Genomic DNA, 25,431 nt, shown 5'->3' with positions numbered 1-25,431 from the left:
CAACCCTTATGGCAATACTTCAACATTGATTTAATAAAGATAGGGTTATGAATCAAAGACAAAAGATCAACATCTTTTTCAAAATGCTATTAAAAAAACTTTATAAATAATTTTCTTTCACTAACAAGCAATATAATGAAACTGAAAATAAGTGAGAAATATAATCTTTCATCGATTAGCAACAGCATGTTTTCATGTTTATGATCTTTATTTGTGACAGCCAAGATATTTACTAATTTAAACCAATAACACCTCTCTTAAAAAGCTAGCAATTTACACTGTACATCGATATTGTGTATTTGTTCCCTCGACACATTAAATATATAACTGTTGATTATGCTCTTCATAAAATATAACACACATTGATAGCTAAAATTTATTTACACAATTATTATCATAACATATTATCAAGATAACTCTCCACAATTAGCAATTACTACTTTTTGTGTTGGTTTTCCAGTTTTAGTGCCACATTTCTGAAAAGAAATGCAACACATATAAAAATAAGTGAAAAATAAGACTAGATTTTTCAGACATTACAACTAATAAATATATTTAGATATAATTTTATTCATACCTCCATTCTTTTTACAACTTCCATGCCACTGATTACTTGTCCGAAAACTACATGAAATCCATCCAACCTTGAGAACAAAAAATAGCATAAAGTAATATTATAACTTTTGTAATTAGAAGTACACGAATTTTTAAAGCTGTTCAATTTGCTTAAATATATGAAAGGCAAAAAATTTTCTAATATGGAATAAATACAAAGTCCAATTGTTTGAAAATAATTTCATTTTAGAAAATGGTAGTTAAAATCTAAATTTTTATAAAAAAAACGTACAATACTTTCTAAACATGCATGAACAGACATATCTACAAGCATACATTGCAGATGCTTGATACAGAATAGTTATAATTAAAATTACACTATTTAGACCTAACTAGAGCCTATTTTGGTGGATCTATTTTGTTATACCACTGTGTTTGTATCAGAAGTTCTTTGTAGAATGGATCAACCAGGTCTTTGGTCCTGTTATTAAAAAAAAAAATATTTAGTGGAAAATAGCCTATGTCTATAAGCCCTTCTTATACTCAACAATGCTCCTGTGCATTCACTGAACCTTGAAGGTGACATATTTGATAAGTTACAGTGCATCAACGTCTTTCACCCAACAGTTGACCCATATCATCTAGCCTCAGGACAGCAGGACCTTTAAAAAGTTCTTGTTTTGCCACTGCTTTGATGTGATGGACAGAACTATTCACAAGTTCTGAAAAGATCAGGGTAACATTGCAATAAGTTTAAAATAGGATTAACAATGAATGACAGGTTGTTTCAAGGGGAGGCTTGAACTCTGCTTGGAAGAAGCTGTGGCAAAGAAGCTTTGAGTTTAGGCAAAGCAGCTTTGCTTGGAAGCTTTGAGTTTGAAAGGAGAACAATTCAAACTCAAAGAAAGTGTTGGAGGAAATCGTCACAAAGACATGAGTCTGAAACTCAAGAACAGCATTGAATTTTGCTCGGAAGAAGCCGTGACCTCAGGTTGTATCTGAAAGGTAGTTTGAAGGATTCAAACTCAAAGGAAGTGCTGGAGGCAGTCAGAGAACTTGTTGAAGATCACTCAGACCGAGTTAAATGAACTACAGATTGAGAAGCATAAAAAGTTTTTGCGGGAGGAACAGAAAAATTGCAACATGTCATGCAGCAGGACTTTTTAGTGACATTTGTTCAATACATTTCAGAAACTTTATGAAACACTTTTTCTTTCTTTTTCCTTAGGCAAGTTTCTACTGAAATGCAGTTTAGATAAAAATTTGGTAAGGGAGAAAAAAGTACCAAAAACCAGAAAAGAATAATAATGCCAGCACAATGTACATAAATAGAACATCATAATTAAACTTTAAAAAACAGTTTATTTCTTTACATTTTCTTTAAAAGGTTTATATTATACTTTATAAAGTTTTTATTACTTTTTATACAATGCATTTTTTAAAACAAAACGAAAAAAAAAAAATTAGGTGGTTATTTCTTCAGTGAGGGGGTTAATGGTATTTAAATGGGAACATTTTTCAGGATATGAGTAGATCGGCTTATGAGGTCGGTTGTGGAATAAATTAAACTCGTATGCTGAGATATTGTTGCTTGTCAAAATTGTAATTGGAACTGTTTTTCAACAAAATACATTACATATTTTAACAAACCTTACTTTAATGATGTTAAAAAAGTGTACTATTCATTGAATCATGTAACATTACTTTCAGCTCAGTTTTGCTCTTAGTGTAAGGCATTATAAAAGTATTCTAATACTATGTAATTAAAGAAGTTAAATCATAAAAACATAATTTAACACTTTGTTCCATCTAATACATTTTTCAAAATCCTTATGTCATTAGATCAGGTTTCCATCACTGCTTAAACTCTATGATAATTACAAAAAGAATTTTAAAATTATTATAAAAGCTTGGAAAATGCTGTATGTGAAAATATGAAAATGCAATTGTGGCAGAAAAGCTGTGGTTTAAATTTTCTAAAGAATGAAAGTTTAAGAAGTTTCCGATCTAAAATTATAAAACAGTTACTTATTTGTTATCAAATGCCTACAATTAAGATTATGTAAGATTTAAAAAAAATCAGACATAAAATTTGATGTATTTTTATAAAACATCTTCACCAATTATGAAATCTCATTGACCATGAAAATTGGCAAAGATGCTGCCAAACTTAAAGCCAACCTGCTTTTTATTTTAGTTAATCAATAGATAAAATTTACAGATACAGCATATAAAAACTTAAATTGCTTATTATAATTTTTCACAATGCCTTGCATTTGTTTATTCAATTTCAAATAAAGTAACATATCATGACCACTAATGCTATTTTTCTTGATGTCAGGATGTTGTAACTTTGAAAATTCTCCACTTCATGTCATTCTATAAAAGGTAGGTTTCCAATTAATTAATTTTTTTTTTTTTTTTTTTTTTTTTTTTTTTTTTTTTTTCAAAATGCAAGGAAAGAACAGACAGCAATTAATTTAAGTCCTTCTTTACAAAAACTAAACTGGCTTATCAAGAATTAATCAGTTTTACGTAAAAGCAAGGTGAAGATCTCCTAACTGTTTGTGATGACATGCTTATCAATCAGTGATACTAAATCATACTATCTGGCAATAATTTTAGTTTGTTAAGAGTGCCTAGTTCCAAGGACAAATTTTTGGAACAATACGATAGACACAATGGTGTAGAGAGTTAAAAACATCTTCTGAAAGAGAGATGTGCAATTGTATTCCTATTTTAGATGTTATAAGGGAAATTCTGAGTAGTATGAAAAATATCCTTCAAACATACAAAAAATAATTACAAATCTCTCATTTGCATAACTTTTTGGAATAAAAATTCCAAAATATTCCAGTTGTCCAAAACTAACTATCCGAAACCCAACTACTATCCAGTATTCAACTAAGTTTAAAGCTCTGCGCTTAGTTAAATACTAAATTTTTTTGCTGCATTTTATTATTATAAAAGACTTTAAATATGTAGTTATTAATAATGTTATATGCTGAAATCATACAAAATTTTAAATAACATATTATGATCACTTCATTATTTTTTTTCCCCCTTCAGGAAAGTATTTTCGTTTCACAAAAATATTGAATAAGAATCAATTAAATACTTAAAATAGAAATGTAATACAAATGTATATAATATTTAAAACAATTTGAAACATTATATTTAATTTTGTTTGTTAGCATATAAATCTCTGGAAAACCTACCATTCTGTTTTTGCAGTAGTCAGAAAGAACTGAGAGCCATTAGTATTGGGACCTGAATTTGCCATAGAAAGTATTCCTGAAAAATGCAAATTTTCATCAATATTTAATTATTTGCGAAGTAGGTAACATTAACTAATAAGCAATTTATTGTGGAAACTATCTTGATATAACAGAAAGACTACACTACCCTCTCTAAAACATTTTTAATTTTCATTTCATCCATACCTTACCTGGGCCAGTATGCTTCAGTGTAAAATTTTCATCATCAAATTTTTTGCCATAAATTGATCTTCCCCCAGTTCCATTATGATTAGTGAAATCTCCACCTTGACACATCTTTATAAGTAGCTAAGGAATTATATACAATACTAACCGCTGAAAAATATGGAACCCACTTTTACTTCAAAGAAAAACAATAATTGGAAATACAGGAAAATTTTAAAAATACAAGATTTATAAAATCTTCATAATGACCAAAAATTCCTTTGTATGCATCAAAATTTTATCTGTTCATGTCAACATATGATTTACGAATAATTTCCAAGTAACAGAACTAAAAATTATTTAAAAACAGTTCTCAAAACTTAATTATGCAAAGTATTACAAAACAAAAAATGGTATTTGGTGATAAGCCAGTACTATATGGTAAGACAGTAACATTGTACGGAAAGAATCATTTTTACCTCCAGCGGGCGAGAAAAAAAAAGCCCCTCTGAGCATAATATAAAATCTGAAAGCTTTCAGATTTTTATTATTTATTTATTCAGAACAGACCAGCACAGAATCTTGCAGTTTAAGGATCTAATCAGGTGACTTTCACACAAATTCTTCATGTAAAATCTATTATAAACATAGGTGCCCTGTTCATACATTTAAAAAATTTCTTATTAATAAAAATATTTACTGAATTTATACTAGCTCATATTTGCATGGTAAAACAGTAAACTATATATACCTAACCCATTTACATGCTCAGAAACAAACTTAGGATGAACTGCAAGTGATCAACAGCTTAACTATTTGGCCACTGGCAGACTTTACAGATGATAAACAAAAAATATCTTGTTTTCAACTAAAACTATAATAATAAAAATTGGCTCCAAGAAAAGAACAAAACATATAATTTTCTATAAGTTAACATTAATTTTCTACATAGTACTACATAAAAAAAAAATAAAATAAAATAAAATAAAGAAATATCAGCTTATAAAATAAAGGATACAAATTGTGGTATTATTCGATGAAATGTGCTGCCTTTGTATCCAAAGCCTTTCTCATGTGTACACAAGCAACGGAAATTTTCTGAAAAAAAAAAAAAAAATATTATGCAAAAATATTCAGCAAAACTTTTCCATCATTTATGTCTAAGTGAATTTCAATTTAACAATTACACTTTTAGTAATTTATATATACTTACAACAGCAATACATTATATACACTGACTACCAATAAGTGTTGGGACACCTATGCAAATGACGATATCTGCGGTCCTAAGGTACGTCACGGACTCCGCCGGTATATATTGTGTAGGAAACAACATCGGCTTTAGTCGCATGCAAGATGCCTCGCAGTTCGGAGCTCTATGATTTCGAGAAAGGTATAATTATCGGGTATCACAAATGTGGCCGATCCTTAAGAGACATATCTAGCAATCTGAAGTACCCAAAATCGACAGTGGTCTATGTGATTAAAAAGTGGAAGGTGAGCGGTGATTGTCGGAATGTGCCCCGAGTCGGCAGACCAACGAAACTGGGAGATAGAGACCGACGAGTGCTGTCCTAAGAAATTCGGAAGAACCGCACCCAACCGATGGCCCTCAACCGCGAGGAGTTTCAACAGGCATCCGGGTGCATTGTTTCAATGAATACCATCCGTAAGGAAGCACACCTGCTTGGTTTCCATGGTCGTGCTGCTGCCCATAAGCCTTTGATCACAAAGTCAAACCACGCTGCTCGGTTAATGTGGTGCAAAGCACATCAAAATTGGACCGTAGATCAGTGGAAACGGGTTCTTTGGAGTGACTAATCAAGGTTCAGCCTTTACTGTTCGGATGGCAGGGTCTGGGTTTGGCGTCTACCTGGAGAACATCTCCTGCCAGAATGCATTGTGCCAACAGTCAAGTTCGGAGGAGGTGGAATTATGGTCTGGGGGTGTTTCTCCTGGTATGGGCTGGGACCCTTGGTCCCCATTCATGGTCGGCTCAACTCCGATGCCTACTGCACTATTTTGGATGACAATGTGCTTCCTACTTTGTGGCAGTTTTACAGGTGGGACCCCTGTTACTTTCAGGACGACAATGCCAGTTGTCATGTTTCGACGTTAACCAAGGCTTGGTATGGTGCCAATGGAGTTCATCGAATGGACTGTCCTACCCAAAGTCTAGACCTGAACCCTATCAAGAACCTCTGGGACGAGTTGCATCACCGAATTCAGGGGTGCGCTACCCGTGCAAAATCGGTGAAGGAACTTCTATGTCTTCTCCAAGCCGAGGGGAAGAAAATACGACTAGCTGTCATACAAAGACTTGTGGAAAGTATGCCCCAGAGGGTCCACATAGTAATTACCTCTCGTGGAGGCTCTACCAACTATTGATTTTGAATAAAGTTAGTTTTTCTTTTCTATCACAGGTGTCCAAATACTTATTGGTAGTCAGTGTATTTACATATATACAACAGCAAAGCATTCAAAAGAAATACAGAAAATTTTATACAATTTATGTGTTAATCTAATAGCTTAGGACTCTTAAAAAAGGCAGCTCCATGATTTTATTCTTTTATATTAATTTGTGCTACATAAAACTTGAAGTTAGCCACTTTATTCATGACAGAAAGCATCTCTTGCACACATTACACATACAGTCAAATACCGAAAATCCGCCAACCTGAAATCCTCGTTGCCTCTCAAAATGTAAACACTCAGTTTATTGGTTCCGGAAACCGCAACATTGAGTACGAAATATCGAAAGAAAAATACTGACCGAATAAAGACGTCATAATTACCGAATAATAATGAGTCATAACAGAAATACCAAATTATTGACATTATGATAAAGTTTTTTCCTCTCTAATCTGCATCGAGGTAAAAAAGCAGACGCTTGACTCAACTCTTCTTTCAAGTTCACAATTCATGTTGTTGTATTTTATGAGCTTTGCTTTTTCACGAGATTATTTAGTGCTGCCTTTTTTTTATCCGGGTATTTTGTGGATAAATTAAGAATATTTTAAATTTCAGCCCTTTTTAATGCAATTACAGATAAGAAAAGCACTCATAATTTTACTGCTTGCAACATTGAAAAAAGTAATTGAAAAAAGTACGTTGCATTGACGGTAAAGCAAAAAGTGCAAATTCTGCAAAAGATGGAGACAGGTGCATTTTATCGCAGAATTGTATGGAATTGTGATACCATTGTGTATGATATACGGAAAAATACAGAAAAGCTGTTGAAATTTAACAGCAACAGTGATTCTAACACCGGAAATCTAAGCTAAGAGCTCTGTAGATGAAGAGTATATACACCAAGAAATTTTGCCTTTACAGTACAGCATACTGGGGTGCTACTTCCAGATATTGGTAGAATATTTATGTCTAGTAATGATAAAACAGTTTTTGATAATGATTGTGGTGAAATGTATATGTGGTTTTCTAAAGGAAAACTCAAATTATTAACAAAGTTATCTTGACTATAGAAAGTACAAAAGCAAGTGGAACTAAACTTGTAGGTGAAATTGGAAAATTAAACACAAAACTTGAGGAAACACATGATAATAAATTTATGCCTCAAAGAAAAAAAAAAAAAAAAATGTTACGACACTAGAAAATAATGAAACTATCAATATCAATACAATCCTACAACAGCATTTTATGACAACTATCTTTTTAGATTGGGCTATAAGAAATCAGTTTTGGTAGAACAGAAACTTTTATTTGGGTAAAAGCTTCTGCTCCACTAAAACTATGTTACATTAATGTAAATAAAACTATGTTAATCAAACCATGTTAAATTAATCAAATTAACATGGTTTGAAACTGTAGCTTCAGGTGAAAAAAAATAAACGAAACTGTCACCAGTTATACAATAAAGCATAAATTAAACATAGATAAACCTTTTAATGAAGTAATAATTGCAAAAGTTTTTTGGTCAGATAATTACGAAATTTGGAAAAAAAAAAGTTGTGAAGAAAAATGGGTCACATCAAATAAAAAACATTAAGTAGCTCAAGCTTCTTCAAACAAAGGAATATATTTTTAGCATACCAGGCACACCGGCAGTCGAAAGCACATCCTTGTTATTGAATATTGTAAGGCCGTAAGTTGCATTATTAAAAACTTCTTTTAACAACTTTTTGTTTTGTTTTGTAAACAACTACTTTATTTAGTGTTTCAAATCACAGGTACTTATGCAGTAAGATTAATTTTTTTTTTTTTTTTTTTTTTTTTTTTTTTTTTTCAAATTTTCTTGGTCTGAACAGGAAATATTATGGTAAGCCTAGCAAATGTATTAAAAATCTATGCTAACAACTTCTATATCATAGTTTAGTTTATTGTGAGGAATAATTTTATACTTTTATGCTTGTCTTCATTTCAGCATAATGTCTTTTTCTCAACGAAAATTTAATATTCAAAACAGTGTTAATTTCTCCAACAGATTTCAATAAAAAATTAAAAAATCTTTCAGGGGGAGGAATTCAACTTATAAGCTTTGATATGTGTACTACAAAAAATAATCTCTTTGAAGCTGCTCTTAAACCTTGCAGCTAAAAATTTGTAGCATACACACAATGTGTCAAAATGACAAGTAGTGCTTCAGCTTAACAAAATTAATCAGATGACACATTGCTCCATGCATAACTTAAGTCCTATCATACTTTTACATCATTTATTCCATTTGCTTTAATGTAATTATCTAACATGTGCACAAGCCAAATGTGTGATGTGATATAATTATTATATATGAATCAGAAGTCTAAATAAAAAACTGAATTGGAAGTGATTCATTATATATGTATATACATATATCAGAAATTGAATTGGAAGTGATATGCAAAATAAAAAATCTTCACATACTTTACCAATAAATTCATACAAAGCCCCAGCTATCAAATTTATACTCTTAGAGATATATGGACTATTTATATCAGGCTACGGCAACTAATGACCTACAGGTCACTGGCTGACCTATTCCATAGTTTCAAGTTATAACATTTGATTTCCAAAAATAATGTCTAATTTATAAAAATAAGTTTTAAAACATAAATTCGAAATAATGACACTTGAGGAATACATAAAAGATAAAACAAAAACAGGAAGATTTTTATGAAAGATTAATTGTGACTGGATAGTATTTTTATTAAATTTTTGTAATGATTCAAAATAATCAAATATTAGCTTGAAAAGTCACTTGCAGACTCCTCATCACCTGTTTGATTCTTCAAGATCCAAGGATCACACTTTTAAGAGCTGCTGTAGAGTATCATTTGTTAATGCTTTGAAGACAAAAACCACCATTTCCAAGCTATATAAAATATAGGTATTATAATACTGGATGTTAGTATGGTATACAATAATTATAAATGCACATATTCCAACAGTCTCAAGTTGTGTTACATGAACCTATTGTTTCATGTTTAAAAAATAACCCAGTCAATTGGTTAATTATGATAAAATACCCAAAAGCAATTTGGGAAAAGATAGAACAGGACACTGTAGAGAAATGTGTACAGGAAATGAATTAAGTGGTAATTATTGTCATCTCTGTGATCACAGTTTAAAACAATTATTAGAAATGGAGACAGAACACTGAATGCAGTTTCTGCTGCTCTATGTAACTAGCATATAATCTATCAAAATGTATTCCTTTTGGATTTTCTGCTCACGTATTTTAAATTATGAGCTGATAATAATTTCTAATTTTACCTGCTGTAAGAGGAACAATATCTTTCCTCAACATTATTTGAATACGTCCAATTTCCTCTCCATCAATTGCAATATCTAAATATACTGTAGGGTTAGATTTCTGTCTTTTCTTTTCAGGCTCTTCATCCTGTAATGAAACAGTATAATATGCAAAAAAGGATACCTATAAATACAGTATAAACAAAATACTTTAAAATATATCTGGATAAATAATACGTGACAGGATCCAGTTGTAGGAGGGCTTAAGTTGTTATTTACAATAGCATACTTGCAACCTATGACATTCAAAAATCGGGAGAATTCCTTAAGAAATCACATTTTTCGCAAGGACAAAAAGATTTTTAAATGATAAAAATATACTTTTTAATAATGAATTAACTTTAAAGAATTACTGATTGATATCTGAAAAGTTCAGTTACTAATTCTTAAATCCAAACAGTGCAATTTGTATTAATACCTTTTTGTTCCTTTGGTTCCACAAAAAAAATTAATTTTTTTTTTTTTTTTTTCAATAGAACTTATGTTGTTCTTGTGTTTTTGTGTACACAAATATTTGAGAACATCGGCCTTTCTATCGCGCAAAATAAAAAAACCACAAATGTATTATATTTCCTTGAGGAAATAACATAAAGAAAGTCATCTGTATACAATTTTCAAAATGTATTAGTATTGTTACGAATTTGCTATTTAAAAAGCTAATGTTAGTTCAATTATAAATTAAATGGTTTTATTTCTCGCGCAGTGCAGCGCGTGACGAATATTAAAAGAAAGCTAAGCCGGAAAATTGAAAATACAAGAGCGCGTGCATTAAATAAATAAATATCTCTTTTTGATTTCGAGAAAGTACTGGAAAATTCTAGCGCGTGATTTTAAAACCTTATAAAAGGAGGAAAACATCTCAGTTTGTAGTAGTTGCTTAGTTTGTTGTTGTTTAGAAAACTGCTGTTGTTGATTATAGCGAATTCACGGATTAGCGTTCTTTAGCTGTTTTGAATTACGTTCTATTGTACATTTGAGTAGTTAAAAGATAACTACTGTGAGATATTGTAATACTGCATGATAATTTGAGAAAATTTAAGCATTTTTGTTGTGATAATAAAAAGTTTTGTTCATTTTTCATCGGACTTGTGCATTCACTTCATAACGAATCCGTATGCACGCAACAATTTTTGGTGTCAGAAGTGGGATTTGAATGCCAATAACAAGAGCGATGGAAGAGCAGTTAAGGCAATTGATAACAGCCTTTGCCTCGTTTAAAGAAGAAATGAAAGAAGAGATGAAATCTAGCCAAGGAAAGATGGAAGGGGCCGTCAACTCCGTTAAGGAAGAAATGAAATTGGGCCAGGAATCTGTTAAGGACGAAATAAAAGCCGTTCAAGCTGGTCAAGAAAAGATTGAAGCAGGTCAAGAAGAAATGAAAAGAGAGATTACCTGCATAATAGAAAATAAATTTGAAGCTATGGAAGGCAGAATTGACACAGTTGAAAATAAAGTTGGACAAATTGAAGAAAAAGTTTCTTTTGTAAAAGATCAAATTGAAGAAAGAGTTTCTTCGGTGAAAGAAGAAATAGAAGAAAGAGTTTCTTCTGTAAAAGAACATATAGAAGGGAGAGTTTCTGCTGTGGAGGAACGAATTGAAGGAAGAGTTTGTGCCATCCAACACCAAATCGAACAACAAATTGATGAGAGAGTTTCTGCAGTTGCCAAAGAAATGGATACTTTAAAGAAATTCGTAGCGTCGGCAGGGTGCAGGAGTGATGATTTTAAATTCTTACCAATGCCTACTCGTCCACCTCTGAAGCTATCCACATATGATGGGAAGACCTCCTGGCAGGTGTATAAGACACAATTTTCTATCGTGGCGGATGCGAATGGATGGGATTCCCAAGCTAAGGCCTGTCATCTCGCCGCTTCTCTAAGAGCCGACGCAGCGGATATCCTTCAGACTCTTCCCGAAAACAAAAGGTTAGATTTCGAAGCTCTGTCCGGCGTCTCGGAATTGCGCTTTGGGGAGAAGTGTTTAAAAGACTACAGCAGGCTCCAATTAAAATCTTGTCAACAGAAGCCTACCGAAACACTTCAGGAGCTCGCCGCGGATGTTGAAAGGCTGTCCCATCTCGCCTTTTCGGAATGCCCGACAGAAACAAGGGAAATCCTGTCCTTGCAATACTTTATCGACGGCATCCGAGATACTGAAATACAGAAAGCTCTACGAATGGCGGATGTAAAAGATTTAAAAAGTGCTCTAGTGTACGCCATGAAATTTGAGGCAGCCCAGCAAGCCACTCGTCGAGACCGCCACCCAGTCAGAGCTGCTCAAGTCCAGGAGCCAGGGGATCAAGTCACCGCTCGACTTGACGATTTAACTAGACGACTGAACGCCTTGAGACGGAATATTGGTGAGAAGAAACCGACCGTTAAGTGCTGGAACTGTGGTGCTGAAGGACACATATGACGAAACTGCAAAACACCCCAGGGTACTGATGTTAAGACCGCTTCTAACAAGCAGCAGGGAAACCAATTAGTGGCCATCTCGCGGGGCGGAGGTTGCCAGATAATGAAAAGCCCCCTTTTAAAGCACTTCAGATTTTTGCAATGAGAGGCAGCAGTAATGGACTTTTCATAATAGGACATATTAATGGAGTTCCGTGCAATATGACTATAGATACAGGAGCCAACGTCACCATCATCCAAAAAGATTTGGCTCAACAACTAGGAAACAAACTTATCTGGACGCCACCCTGCGTTACCCTCCAGACTGTGTCCGGTGAGAAGATCGACATCGACGGAAAAATAAATGTTAACATCACGTTTGGAAGTGCCGCTTACCATCACACGACATATATAGCAGAGATCACTGATTCTTGCATACTCGGATTGGACTTTCTAAGGAAATACAATTTTTCCTTGGATTTTAAAAATAACGAATTGCATTCTACATCTGAGGACATAGCGTTATTTCTCGTTAATGATGAAGAAGTTAAATCTGTGCATAAAATCATAGCACAAGACTATATCACAATACCGGCAAGAACAGAAATTTTACTTCCTGGATCCATAGCCGAAAATAGAAATTTCTGCTACGGCATCATAGAATATCCCAATAACTGTAATATCCCAAAAGGAGTACTAGTAGCCTCAACACTCGTCGACCTATCCAGAACGGTTATCCTGGTGAGAGTCGCCAATGTAACTGAAAAGTCGAGAGTTATTAAGAAAGGTGAAGTGGTTGCAACATGTACTCCAGTAACCAGTGTTGAAAGAAAGAGTAACATCCCAGAATCCGTGTCCTCAGAGAGCATTACATCGGAGTTATTGCAGAATGCACAATTAAACGATAAAGAGAAAAATGCTGCCGATCGCGTCATTAAAGATCTTCAAGTTGTTTTCTCCCGCTCGTCTTTTGACGTGGGTCGAACTAGTTTGACACAACATAGAATAGATACCGGCGATCATACCCCGATCAAGCAACATCCAAGGCGTCTGCCGTTTGCTAAACAGGAAGAGGTGCGAACACTGTTAAAAGATATGGAAGGCGGCGATGTCATCGAGCCTTCAACAAGTCCATGGGCATCTCCCATCGTTCTCGTCAGAAAGAAAGACGGCTCAACAAGATTTTGCGTTGACTATCGCCGGTTGAATGAGGTTACGAAGAAAGACAGTTACCCTCTTCCTAGAATTGACGACATTCTAGACACTCTTTCTGGAAGCAAGTGGTTCTCAACACTTGATTTAAAGAGTGGGTATTGGCAGGTAGAAATACACCCTCATGACCAAGAAAAGACGGCATTTACTACGGGACAAGGGCTTTGGCAATTCAAGGTGATGCCGTTTGGACTGTGTAATGCGCCGGCAACATTCGAACGCCTCATGGAGACTGTTTTGAAAGGACTTTCCTATGAAGCCTGTCTGATATACCTGGACGATATCATCATCGTCGGAAAGAGTTTTAAAGAGCATCTAGAAAATCTTAGAAAGGTGCTTCAGAAACTGAGTTCAATCTAAAGCTGAAACAATCTAAAGCTGAGTCCCGCTAAATGCAAATTGTTCCGAAAGGAAGTGACTTACCTGGGACATGTCATCTCTGCAGAAGGTGTGCGCACGGATCCTGAAAAGGTATCAGCGGTTAAATCCTGGAAACGTCCCGAAAATGTCCATCAGCTGAGAAGCTTCCTAGGGCTTTGCACCTAGTATAGGAGATTCGTGAAGGACTTTTCTTCCATCGCAAGACCCCTTCACAAGCTGACAGAGAGCAACCAAAAGTTCTTGTGGACAAAAGAATGCGACGATGCATTTAACAACTTAAAGGAGGCTTTAACATCTGCTCCAATCCTGACGTATCCTCAGCACAACCGACCATTTATTCTCGACACCGACGCAAGCAATGAAAGTGTTGGTGCTGTTTTGTCCCAAGAAATAGATGGCCAAGAACGTGTAGTGGCGTACTGGAGCAAGTGCCTGTCTAAACCGGAGAGGAATTATTGTGTCACCAGGAAAGAGTTGCTCGCCATAGTCAAAGCTGTAGAACAGTTCCATCACTATCTATACGGCAGAAAATTCCTGCTCCGCACCGATCATGCATCATTGACCTGGCTTTTAAATTTCAAGAATCCTGAGGGTCAAATAGCCAGGTGGATACAGAGACTCCAAGAATATGACATCACTATCCTTCATTGTAAGGGATCATCACACGGAAACGCCGACGCCCTGTCTAGAAGACCTTGCCAAGAAAACTGTCGATATTGTTCCAGGGTGGAAGCGAAATACGAGCTGCTGACTCCGGTCGCAAGACAAATTACAACATCAACATCGGCTGATCGAGAACCGTGGAGTGATGATGAAGTCAGGAAAGACCAGCTGGAAGACCGCGACATTAAACCCATAATTGATCTAATGGAGTCGTCAAACAGAAAACCTACCTGGCAGGACATTTCTATCTGTAGTCCTACAACCAAACAATATTGGGCTCTCTGGGATTCACTTCACATTCGAAACGGCGTCTTATACCGGAAATTCGAATCGGATGATGGGAAGACGTTCCGATGGCAGCTGATACTTCCAAGATCCCGCATTCCGGATGTCCTTAAAGAACTACATAACAGCCCTACTGGAGGTCACTTTGGAATAATGAAGACCTTACAGAGAGTTCGTGAGCGCTTTTACTGGAATAATGCAAAGGATGACGTGCAAAAGTGGTGCCGATCTTGCGATGCCTGTGCAGGTCGGAAAGGACCTAAGAGACGCAGCCGAGGCAAGCTGCAACGTTACAACGTAGGGGCGCCTTTTGAACGAATCGCCTTTGACATCCTGGGACCTCTGCCACGAACTGCTGATGGCAACAAATACATACTCGTTGTCGTTGATTACTTCACCAAGTGGCCTGAAGCTTATCCTATTCCTGATCAAGAGGCTGTCACAGTAGCTGAGGTAATGATACAGCACTGGATTTCCAGGTTCGGAGTGCCTCTTCAGTTACATTCCGATCAGGGAAGGAATTTTACCTCGGTAGTAATCACAGAACTATGCAAACTACTCGGCATTGACAAGACCCAAACGACGCCATTACATCCCCAGTCGGACGGCATGGTAGAGAGATTCAATCGAACCATCCTTAATAACCTCTCATTAGTGGTTTCCAGAAACCAGCAGGACTGGGACAAGAAATTATCGCTGTTTTTACTGGCTTACCGCAGTGCTGTCCACGAGACTACCGGCTATTCTCCATCACAGATGCTATTCGGTCGTGACCTTCGTCTGCCTTGTGATCTATTGTTTGGCCGCCCTCCAGATGCTCCTTCATCGTCTGAGAAATATATTCAAGATCTCCAGGCCCGGTTTGAAGTGATGCACAACTTTGCACGAGAGCGAGTCAACTTAGCGACGGAGAAGATGAAGGCCCGATACGACACAAGAGCTACTGAACATCAATTCCACGAAGGAGACAAGGTGTGGTTGTGGAATCCGACTCGACGGAAAGGACTTTGTTCGAAATTACAGTCACCTTGGGATGGCCCGTACACAGTTCTAAACAGGCTGAATGACGTCGTGGTTCAGATTCGGAAGTCTTCGAACTCTAAACCTAAAGTCGTTCATTACGACAGGTTATCAGGTTCAATGTTTCTTCTAACCTTCTTCGGAAACATACAATGACCTGACTAGAACAGAGAGCTTACTAAAGCTATGTTCACTAATTGTAGTAAGTAGACAGGATACAGACGAAGGGTATACAAAACCCTTTATTTTTTTCTTTATATACAATGACTTCCGTACTTCGGAATACAATGACCCTCCACTCGGGGTCTAACTTAAAAGATATCAAAATAAAACTAAACTCTAATTTAACTTTAGAATAAGATTGGCCTTATAATAACAGGAAGCGTATGTAGCACAGAGACTGTGAACACTACAATACGTTTAATTTATCAAGAGGATTAAAACCTCTGGCCTGGAAGGCAAAGTAGCAACTGCGTAACTTCTAAGGTAAGCGGCCTGCTTCGAACTCACGGCTTCCTCTCTTCTGCTTGGCAAAAAGGCCACACTTAAATACTTGGCGTTCGCCAGACAATTTTGCATAAACTCCTTCACGCTTATAATTCTGGCCGGAAGTAGAAAATAAGAAGTGATAGTAAAGATTTAAAATAAAATAAACGTTAGTAAAACTTAAGATCCTTACATACTTCCCGCCAGAGTTAATTAGTTTGAAACTGAGGTCTAAAACGACCTTGTTGAAAACTTTTAGCTCTAGAAACTAACGCGAGGCCAACCTTTTACAATCATAACTTAGCTAGAAACTAGAAAATTTTAAAAGAAAGAAATTTGTTACAATAGCAGCTCCCGGAATATACAACAATCTTTTTTCTTTTTCATCTGTACTGCATCAAAACAGGAGCTTTATTCAATTCTGGTTCCTTCCAGAGATCTGGAAGGAAAACTAGTTTAATGAAATGTTACAGAATGACATTGCAAATAACATATAGAAAGACTTTTCTTAACATTCTTATTTCATTCATGACTATTTTAATTATCTCTCCCCGTGCTCTCTGACATGTGTTGTAAAAACACCAAACACGAATGTGTTTCTGTCTATGTGTTCAACACTTCCTCCTACAATCAAAACACTAACGTGTTAAAATTCAACATACGAGACCTCTTAACACACCCTAATTTCAACTCTAGACCCTGAGGTACTATTCTGAAAGTGGCTAACTCTAAAGTGTAGCGTCAGAGAGCCTAACTACATCATTCAACCTTTAACACATATTCACCATGATTTAATCTTTACAGTCACACGAATAACAAATTTTTTAACATTACTTTCACTTTTACCATATCACGGTATTTCTAAACATTCAAAATAACAGTTCACATGTATACAAGAACATATCAAGATGCCGTTAATTTTACACATTTGAAAACATACATTAGTAGTACATTGTTAACTTCTATTCTTTTCAAAGCAAGTGCCAATTCTTTCTACATTGAAATAATACTACATTTCAAAAAGTCTTTCAGACTAAAACTTCTTTCTTGTTAGAATGTTTTAAATAAAATTTATACAATAACTTTTTACAATATTTAAGTCTTTATACAACGCTATTATACATCAACTTTAGTTTTACGCGCGAGTAATTGAAAAACATAATAAGAAAATCGGTCACAACTCATTTCTCGCCCTTTTGGAGATAAAGGTAGACCTCGCATGAGGTAAAACTTCTTGAAATCTGCCACTTGCAGTAAGAATGAAAGATTAACTTAAGTTTGTAAAGTAACATAAAATTTTACTTATCTTTGTAATATTCAGACATCCTTTTCTGGGCCCAGTCTTCAAAGGTGCTGCAGACCGTAGCTTGGTTGATCCTCCTTCTTGTACGGGCTCGCCCTTCAGTGCTTTCCTCTGGAAGCTTCCGTTTTTCACCACTACGGCCACCCTTGAACATCTTCCTTTTGTGCTCTACTTGTGGTCTTGGCCGTTTGAAGGCAGCTGGTCTTGGTGGAACCGGGAAACTTTTGTCGTGATCCTGCTTGGACCTCGTTGTTGGCCGTTCAAATTTTTCTTGTACTTTCTCCTCCGCCGATGATGGCCCTTCCGCAGTTCGGCGACTTTTGCTGCGGAGAGTTCTGTCGGATGAGTCAATCTTCTGTTTCACAGCCGGGTTATAGTTGCCGTCCTTTCTCCCGGTCTTTTCCACATACGTCGTCCTTCTCCCTTCTTCATTCTGGGGGTGTTCGTGAACTCTGTTTTTTGGACGGTGGAACGGCTTCTTTTTCTTTGTACCTTCAATTTTTCCGCGGGGCAATTTTCTTTTCACTTGCTTCTGTCTCTCATTGGCTTGCCCTTGTACTTGTCGTTTTCCCACCTCTGGAACTTGTACCTGCGGTGTCTGCCGTACCGGATCCTGCAAAAGATCTGAAAAGATTTGCATTTTATTACGGTCATAGAATGGTTTTATCTGGTCAAAGTTTGCGGAACAGGTTTCACCATTTCTTGCCTTTAACACTACAACAGCGTGAGTTATTTTTTCTATAACATATGGTCCTTCAAAGCGTGGAAAAAATTTGGCAGTTTTATCTTCTGGTGCTAAAGAAAGTGAATGCTTAATTTTTAGTACTTCATCCCCTACTTTATAAGTTACTCCCCGTCGTTTCAAGTCATAATACAATTTTTGTTTTCTTTGTGCTACTTCCGTATTCTTTTTTGCTTCTTTTATTAGTTTTTCTATATCACCCATTTTAAATTCTGGGGCTCTTTGTTGCACATAAAATAGTTTATCTAACGGTGTTATAACCTTTCTGCCTAGAAATAACTCAGCAGGAGTTTTGCCCGTTGTATCATGTTTTGCGGTCCTAAGGGCGAAAGCAAATTCATTGACATAGTTATCCCAGCTTTTATGAAAATTTTTAACATAACTACGGATAATTTTCACTATATTTCTGTTGACCCGTTCCGCTATATTTGATTGCGGCCGATACGGGACCATTTTTAAATGACGTATGCCCAGTTTTTGGCACATGTCTTCAAATATATTACTTACAAATTGAGGACCATTATCCGATATAACTTTTAGGGGCGCCCCATATTTTAAAATATATTTATTTAAAATAGAATCGGTAACTAATTTCACGGAGGCTCGTTTTAAGGGAACAATTTCGGTCCATTTACTAAAATGATCAACTATAACAAGGAGATAGCGACTTTTGTTTAACTGACTTTTTGGGAAAGGGCCCAATAAATCGATGCCGATTATTTCATTTGGAAATTCGGATTTAATACTATTTAGAAACCCGGCCGGGCGGAAATTAATATAATTAACGGCTTGACATGTTGGGCAGGACTGGACATACGCCCTTGTTAACTTTTGCAGTTCAGGAAAGTAGACTGCCTCGCGTACGCGTTGAGTAGTTTTTCGAATACCAGCATGAGAAGCTAAAGGGCTGTCATGCAACTCCTGCAGGATATTTAATCTAAGACTAGCTGGGATAACAGGTCGAAATTCGTTGTTGGAATTCGTAGTTTTTGTATAAAATAATAGACCATCTATTAGTTCGTAATGGGCCGCCCTATTTCTTATCGCCACAATATCTTGGTGGCTAAAATTTTCAGGATCCTTCAAATACTCATAAATACTTCCAAACTCAGGATCCTTACCCAGTTCGGTTATTACAGTTTCTCGGGAATTTATTGTACACGCTGTCAGCATTGCAACTTTTACGATATTACCCTGTTCGTCTAATTTAATTCGTGACAGGGCATCTGCTACGATATTTTCCTTTCCGGGGGTATGCTTGATTACCAGATTATATTCTTGCAGCTTGAGTGCCCATCTTATTAACCTTGATAAATTTTTTCCAGAGTACAATCTAGTTACCGCCGCATGATCAGAATATACTGTTATCGGCGCCTTTCCAAAATAGACTCGGAACTTTTGCACTGCTAACAGAACTGCAAGTGCCTCTCTCTCGGTCGCGGAATAGTTTCTTTGTGTTTGATTTAAAGTTCGGCTAAAAAATGCCACTGGCTGCTGATTTTGCGAAAGTACCGCTCCTACCGCATAATCCGAAGCATCCGCTGAAATTTCTAAATTTTCATCCTTTTCAGGAAATTTCAACACAGGGGCTTGCGTTAATGCTTGTTTTAATTTTTCGAAAGCACTATTGGCTTCGGCCGTCCACGAGAATCTTGCCTTTTTCCTTTTTAATTTTAACAATGGCTCAGCGATAGCCGCAAAATCTTTTATAAAGGACCTATAATATGAACAAAGTCCTAGAAAAGAAGAGAGCTTCTTTGCCGTGTTTGGAGTCGGATACTTTTGTACAGCGATTATTTTTGATTCATCTGTCTCGATCCCTTTTTGCGATATTTTGTAACCTAAATATTTTAATTCAGGGGCTGCAAATTTGCATTTTTCGACATTAACTTTTAGACCGGCCTCATTTAATAAAGAAAACACCTGTCTTAAATCCTACCGGTATCCAGGAGTGCGGTGGCCTTACCGGTATCCAGGAGTGCGGTGGCCGGGATATTATTTACCAAGACTTCAATCTTCGGAAGAGTTAAATTTTTCACCATTACTGTATTTAACTTGTAGGAAGAGGGGTTTTTGTGGCCTTCGGATTTCCGCATCCTCTCGTCAGCAGAAATCCGTTTTAGTTTAAATTATTTTTTCTTTCGGTGCTTTCCTTCTTTCTCCACTGGCCTTGAGACTTTTTTCCTGGGTTGCTATTGAACTGTCGACGTTCGCCAGCTGTTTTTGAATGCTCGGGTTTCCTTGCCCACTGATTCGCTTTTTCTCCGTAGCCATGTGCTTGAGTTTGCTGTAGTCTTGGTGTACCAAATTGGTTTCGCTGTTGATATTGGCGTCTTCTTTCGACGTCCGCCGTTCTTCTACTTTCAAACTGGATTGCTAGCTCAAATAATTTTTTCAGTGTAGTCGGATTTCTCAATTCAATAAAGTCTTGCACTTGGGGTAGTAACCTCGGCAAAATCACTTGAATTATTTCAGGATCCGGACGGTTTCCATACAAGAGCTTGAAAACGTGAATTTTTCTTAAAATAAAACTCGAGATGTTTTCCATTCTTTGTTGATATATACTGAAAAGTTCTGTTTCTAATTTCGCACGATCCCTTACGACAGGGAAGGCTTTTACTAGGGCAGTCTTGAAATTCTCGTAAGTATAGGTGGGACTTCCTGCTTGACCCAAGAAACTTCTGTCTATACATTTGAACCAGTTAAGCGCTTGGCCCCTCAAAGCGCTGGTAGCTAAGGTAACTTTTTGAAACTCGTGCACGGGGTAGAGCATGAAGTGGTCATCCAATTTTTCCAAAAAACTGGTTACCTGTGAGTTTCCATTAAACGTTGCTTCTGGTTTCATCGAAGCGCGCATGGTCTGGACAATATACCCAAATCCTTCCAGGGCGGCAGCTGGCATTTCTGGATTCTGAGCTGTTTCTGCAGGCAGCACAGGTTCTTCTTGAAACTCGGCCATGGTTATTCTTCGTCGGGCGCCACTATCAGGTTCAATGTTTCTTCTAACCTTCTTCGGAAACATACAATGACCTGACTAGAACAGAGAGCTTACTAAAGCTATGTTCACTAATTGTAGTAAGTAGACAGGATACAGACGAAGGGTATACAAAACCCTTTATTTTTTTCTTTATATACAATGACTTCCGTACTTCGGAATACAATGACCCTCCACTCGGGGTCTAACTTAAAAGATATCAAAATAAAACTAAACTCTAATTTAACTTTAGAATAAGATTGGCCTTATAATAACAGGAAGCGTATGTAGCACAGAGACTGTGAACACTACAATACGTTTAATTTATCAAGAGGATTAAAACCTCTGGCCTGGAAGGCAAAGTAGCAACTGCGTAACTTCTAAGGTAAGCGGTCTGCTTCGAACTCACGGCTTCCTCTCTTCTGCTTGGCAAAAAGGCCACACTTAAATACTTGGCGTTCGCCAGACAACTTTGCATAAACTCCTTCACGCTTATAATTCTGGCCGGAAGTAGAAAATAAGAAGTGATAGTAAAGATTTAAAATAAACGTTAGTAAAACTTAAGATCCTTACAAGGTTAGCTCGTTACTATGGCCATAGTACATAATGTAAATAATTGTAAATAGTATAAGACCATGGTCCATTTTGTTTTTAAATGTGTATTTGATTTGATTTGTATTTAGTATTTGATTTGCATTTAGTGTTTGATTTGTATTTGATAGCATTTGATTTGTTTTATTTATTGCATTTATTGTTCATGTTGTTTAATATTGTAATGTAATGCTCATTAATGCATTTATGCCACAGTTGTAAGTTTAGCTCCTGTCCAGGGATTGTACTGCCCGGGACGTGCAGTCCTTGGGAAGGGGGCAGTGTTACGAATTTGCTATTTAAAAAGCTAATGTTAGTTCAATTATAAATTAAATGGTTTTATTTCTCGCGCAGTGCAGCGCGTGACGAATATCAAAAGAAAGCTAAGCCGGAAAATTGAAAATACAAGAGCGCATGCATTAAATAAATAAATATCTCTTTTTGATTTCGAGAAAGTACTGGAAAATTCTAGCGTGTGATTTTAAAATCTTATAAAAGGAGGAAAACATCTCAGTTTGTAGTAGATGCTTAGTTTGTTGTTGTTTAGAAAACTGCTGTTGTTGATTATAGCGAATTCACGGATTAGCGTTCTTTAGCTGTTTTGAATTACGTTCTATTGTACATTTGAGTAGTTAAAAGATAACTACTGTGAGATATTGTAATACTGCATGATAATTTGAGAAAATTTAAGCATTTTTGTTGTGATAATAAAAAGTTTTGTTCATTTTTCATCGGACTTGTGCATTCACTTCATAACGAATCCATACGCACGCAACAGTATTTTACCTTTTACACAACAATAACTAGAACAAAATATTGTAGTTTCTTAAACTATTTCTCGAAAGCAGGTGCACTGACACAGCTTAGGGACAAGATGAACAAAATAACAACCTCAATATTGCTTTGTGCTCACTCACTGATGAAACTACTTTGGTTTTTTTATGCAGTCTAGAGAAAAACCAGGTGCTTTCAGATACCAAAAATCACTTTTTTGGGAGAGCAAATAATGAAGCATTAAACTAATCTACATAAAAGTCATTAGAAATTTTAAGAATAAGAGAAGGTCAGGAGAAATGTGTAGTAAATTGGGTTGGAGGGAGAATGGTTGAAAATCGGGAGAGAGTTGGCAACAGACATGGTATAAAATCAAGACAGCTTCAACTATGAGAGTGTAACAGAATTCTGCTATATCTCATTACTTAATGCCATGTTTTTATCATCACTACAACTACAGTCAACACTGAGATTTTGCATAAATTCATAGCTGGAGTCAGCATGCATGCATTATGACTAAGAAAATCATTCTTCATGTAATCATACTGGATTATGGATTCATTAATAGCTAATCACTAATTTAATTAAATGATGTTGTAGTGCTTTCAATATGTGTGATACTAAACAGTAACACGCAAGTTAATGAATACCTGTATGATTGTAAGATTACCAATATTCTAGGAAGCAGTGCAAGATGTGCAAAACAGATTGTTTGTTCCACAATTAAGGTCTTGCAGAAACTGATTAAGATGGTTAACGAGAAACAGAGGACAATGTCATTATAAATTCTAGTTTAAAAATTTTCATTACAACTGAATTCAATTTTTATGTGATTAAGCATGACATGAAAATTACTATAGGGAGTTATATTTAATATATGCAGTTTCTCCACTCTCCTCAAATTGCAATATTTTTAATTTTGAGAATTTACATAAATGGCAGTGTTTGTGCACATATAATAAGCTTTTAGCAGATGGTTTAACAAATAATTACCTCATTTTCATCATGTTTTCTTTTAGTATTACCTTCAGCATCATCTTGCTGAAGCGTTTCACCAGCATGTTCTTTTAGCCAACTATCATCAGACCAAACTATTAATTAAAGAAAAAAGTGAGGGAATCATGACAAAGGTACATTAATAGTACAAAAATCCTTCATACAACCAAAAGCAATTTAATAGTACAATCATTAACTATTAGAAAAATAGTAATAATACACAGTTTGTAATAAAAATATATTTTACAAAATAACAAATAATTAAAGATAAATACAAAAATCTGTTAATCTAAAACTTTCAGCTTATAATCTAACACCTCTAACAGCTAACCATTAAAATCTAAAATAATTTTAAAAAAAAAAAAAATCTGAAAGGTTTCAGATTTTAAATTAAGTCTAAAGGGGCATTTTTTTGTTTTGTGTGTTACCTTTATTTATTTATTAAATATCATGTTCTTTGCACTTAAATCATAAAATTCAGTTCAATAGCAATGTCGCAAAATAAGTTTTAACTGGGCATATCTTTAGAATTTCTGATACACAGTTCTGCACGCTGGAGATAAAAAGGTTTTATTCCATACTCAAGGACCCCATTCCAGATATGAATTCCTGGGGTATTTACAGGATTCCTTGCCAGTATGGTTTAATTTACATTGGTCAAACAAACTAACAGAGCCTTAAAATTTCGCATTAAGTAACATGGGGCATATATTATAAAAAAGGAAACACAGAAGTCCTCTGTTGCCCAGCATTTGGTCCCAAAATCACACTTTCAATTTTTCTGCAGCCAAAATTATTCAAAAAACATATTCTATTGGTGAATTAGATTTTCTAGAGGCGTTTCACATTAAAAAAAAATCTTTTTGTTCTAGTTAATGACCCTAATTCCAATCCATCTTTGCCTTCAGCCATTAGGAAATTATGTCCTAGTTCTCATTTCATCCCTAATGGTACAAACAGCTTAACGGTTGTCCAGAAATTCTTATCTTATCTAATCACTATATTGCATCTTGTTCATTTGTGCTTTTTCAGCTGAGGATGATGGTTTGGTAAAACCATCGAAACTAGTCCTGTTAAAATTTACAAATATAATGCTGAGTTTTATTGTTTGACTTCTAAATTAATACTTGTTTGGCATGTTATTTCATTTTAAGTAATTACATATTTTTAAAAATGCTAAAAATCATACAACAATATATATAAAAAAGGGGATTATTTAAGTATGTTTAAACCTAGCATAAAAACTAGCCCATATCATAAAAACTTTAGTTTCCACTGAAGTTTTTATAGTTTTTAGTACACAGTGTCAACTTATTTAACAAAGCATTTAAACATCATAGCAATTATATATGTAAAAAAAATAAAAAATATTTATTAAACTTTTTTAAAATGTATTTTAGTTGTATTAAATCTGTTTCTACTCAGAAATTTTTACTTAGTTTTGTAACTATTGATTCTTATTTTAACTTTTGTTCCGTAGTATTATTATCATTTATTGTCTTACATCCTGTCAGGAAATTTCTTTTTCCTTTATTGTAAATCAAAGATTTACATTCAAAAATTATATTGCTATTTTACATTTTTACATTTTGGCACAGGAGTTTTGTTAAAAAATGCAAGAGATGAAATGCAATTGCATTGAATTGTTGGTGATTTTATGGAAAGAGACTAATTCCCTTGAAAAGTCAGCATCTTTCAATGGACTTGGCAATGTTTTTTCTCATAAAATATTATTATTATTATATCTAAAATTTTTCATTAAATTATATACATATTACACCTTTTGATTTCCAAAACGCGTACTACCTTTCATAAGTTTTACACTTTTAAATATCTCATTTCATTAGTTTTTCACCTTAAAAAAATATCCTTCTAATCATTTCCT

At 35.2% G+C, this 25,431-nt stretch overlaps 1 protein-coding gene across 2 annotated transcripts in view; it reads right to left on the bottom strand.

Annotated features, from left to right (window-relative positions):
- Positions 1-362: 362 nt before the first annotated feature.
- cyp33 (peptidylprolyl isomerase cyclophilin-33) overlaps positions 363-25,431 on the bottom strand; it is a 51,411-nt gene continuing 26,342 nt past the window's right edge. Inside the window, exons 6-12 of one of the 2 annotated variants that reach the window (XR_015038731.1) lie at positions 23,544-23,641; positions 9,687-9,813; positions 4,996-5,075; positions 3,999-4,109; positions 3,774-3,849; positions 578-644; positions 363-476 (exon numbers count right to left, since the gene is read on the bottom strand). Coding sequence is in view for 1 of the 2 variants with exons in the window: in XM_035373836.2 (XP_035229727.1) it covers positions 408-476; positions 578-644; positions 3,774-3,849; positions 4,004-4,109; positions 4,996-5,075; positions 9,687-9,813; positions 23,544-23,641 (623 nt within the window). In the remaining variant the exon portion in view is untranslated. The remainder of the gene's footprint in view (positions 477-577; positions 645-3,773; positions 3,850-3,998; positions 4,110-4,995; positions 5,076-9,686; positions 9,814-23,543; positions 23,642-25,431) is intronic. The other variant, XM_035373836.2, reaches the window with a different exon arrangement.

Source organism: Stegodyphus dumicola, chromosome 1, assembly GCF_044657685.1.
Source record: "Stegodyphus dumicola isolate Sdum_Otavi_A_Nest chromosome 1, ASM4465768v1".
Lineage (NCBI taxonomy): Eukaryota > Metazoa > Arthropoda > Arachnida > Araneae > Eresidae > Stegodyphus > Stegodyphus dumicola.
The sequence above is the reverse complement of the archived record's forward strand: the minus strand, read 5'-3'. Positions and strand labels throughout refer to the sequence as shown.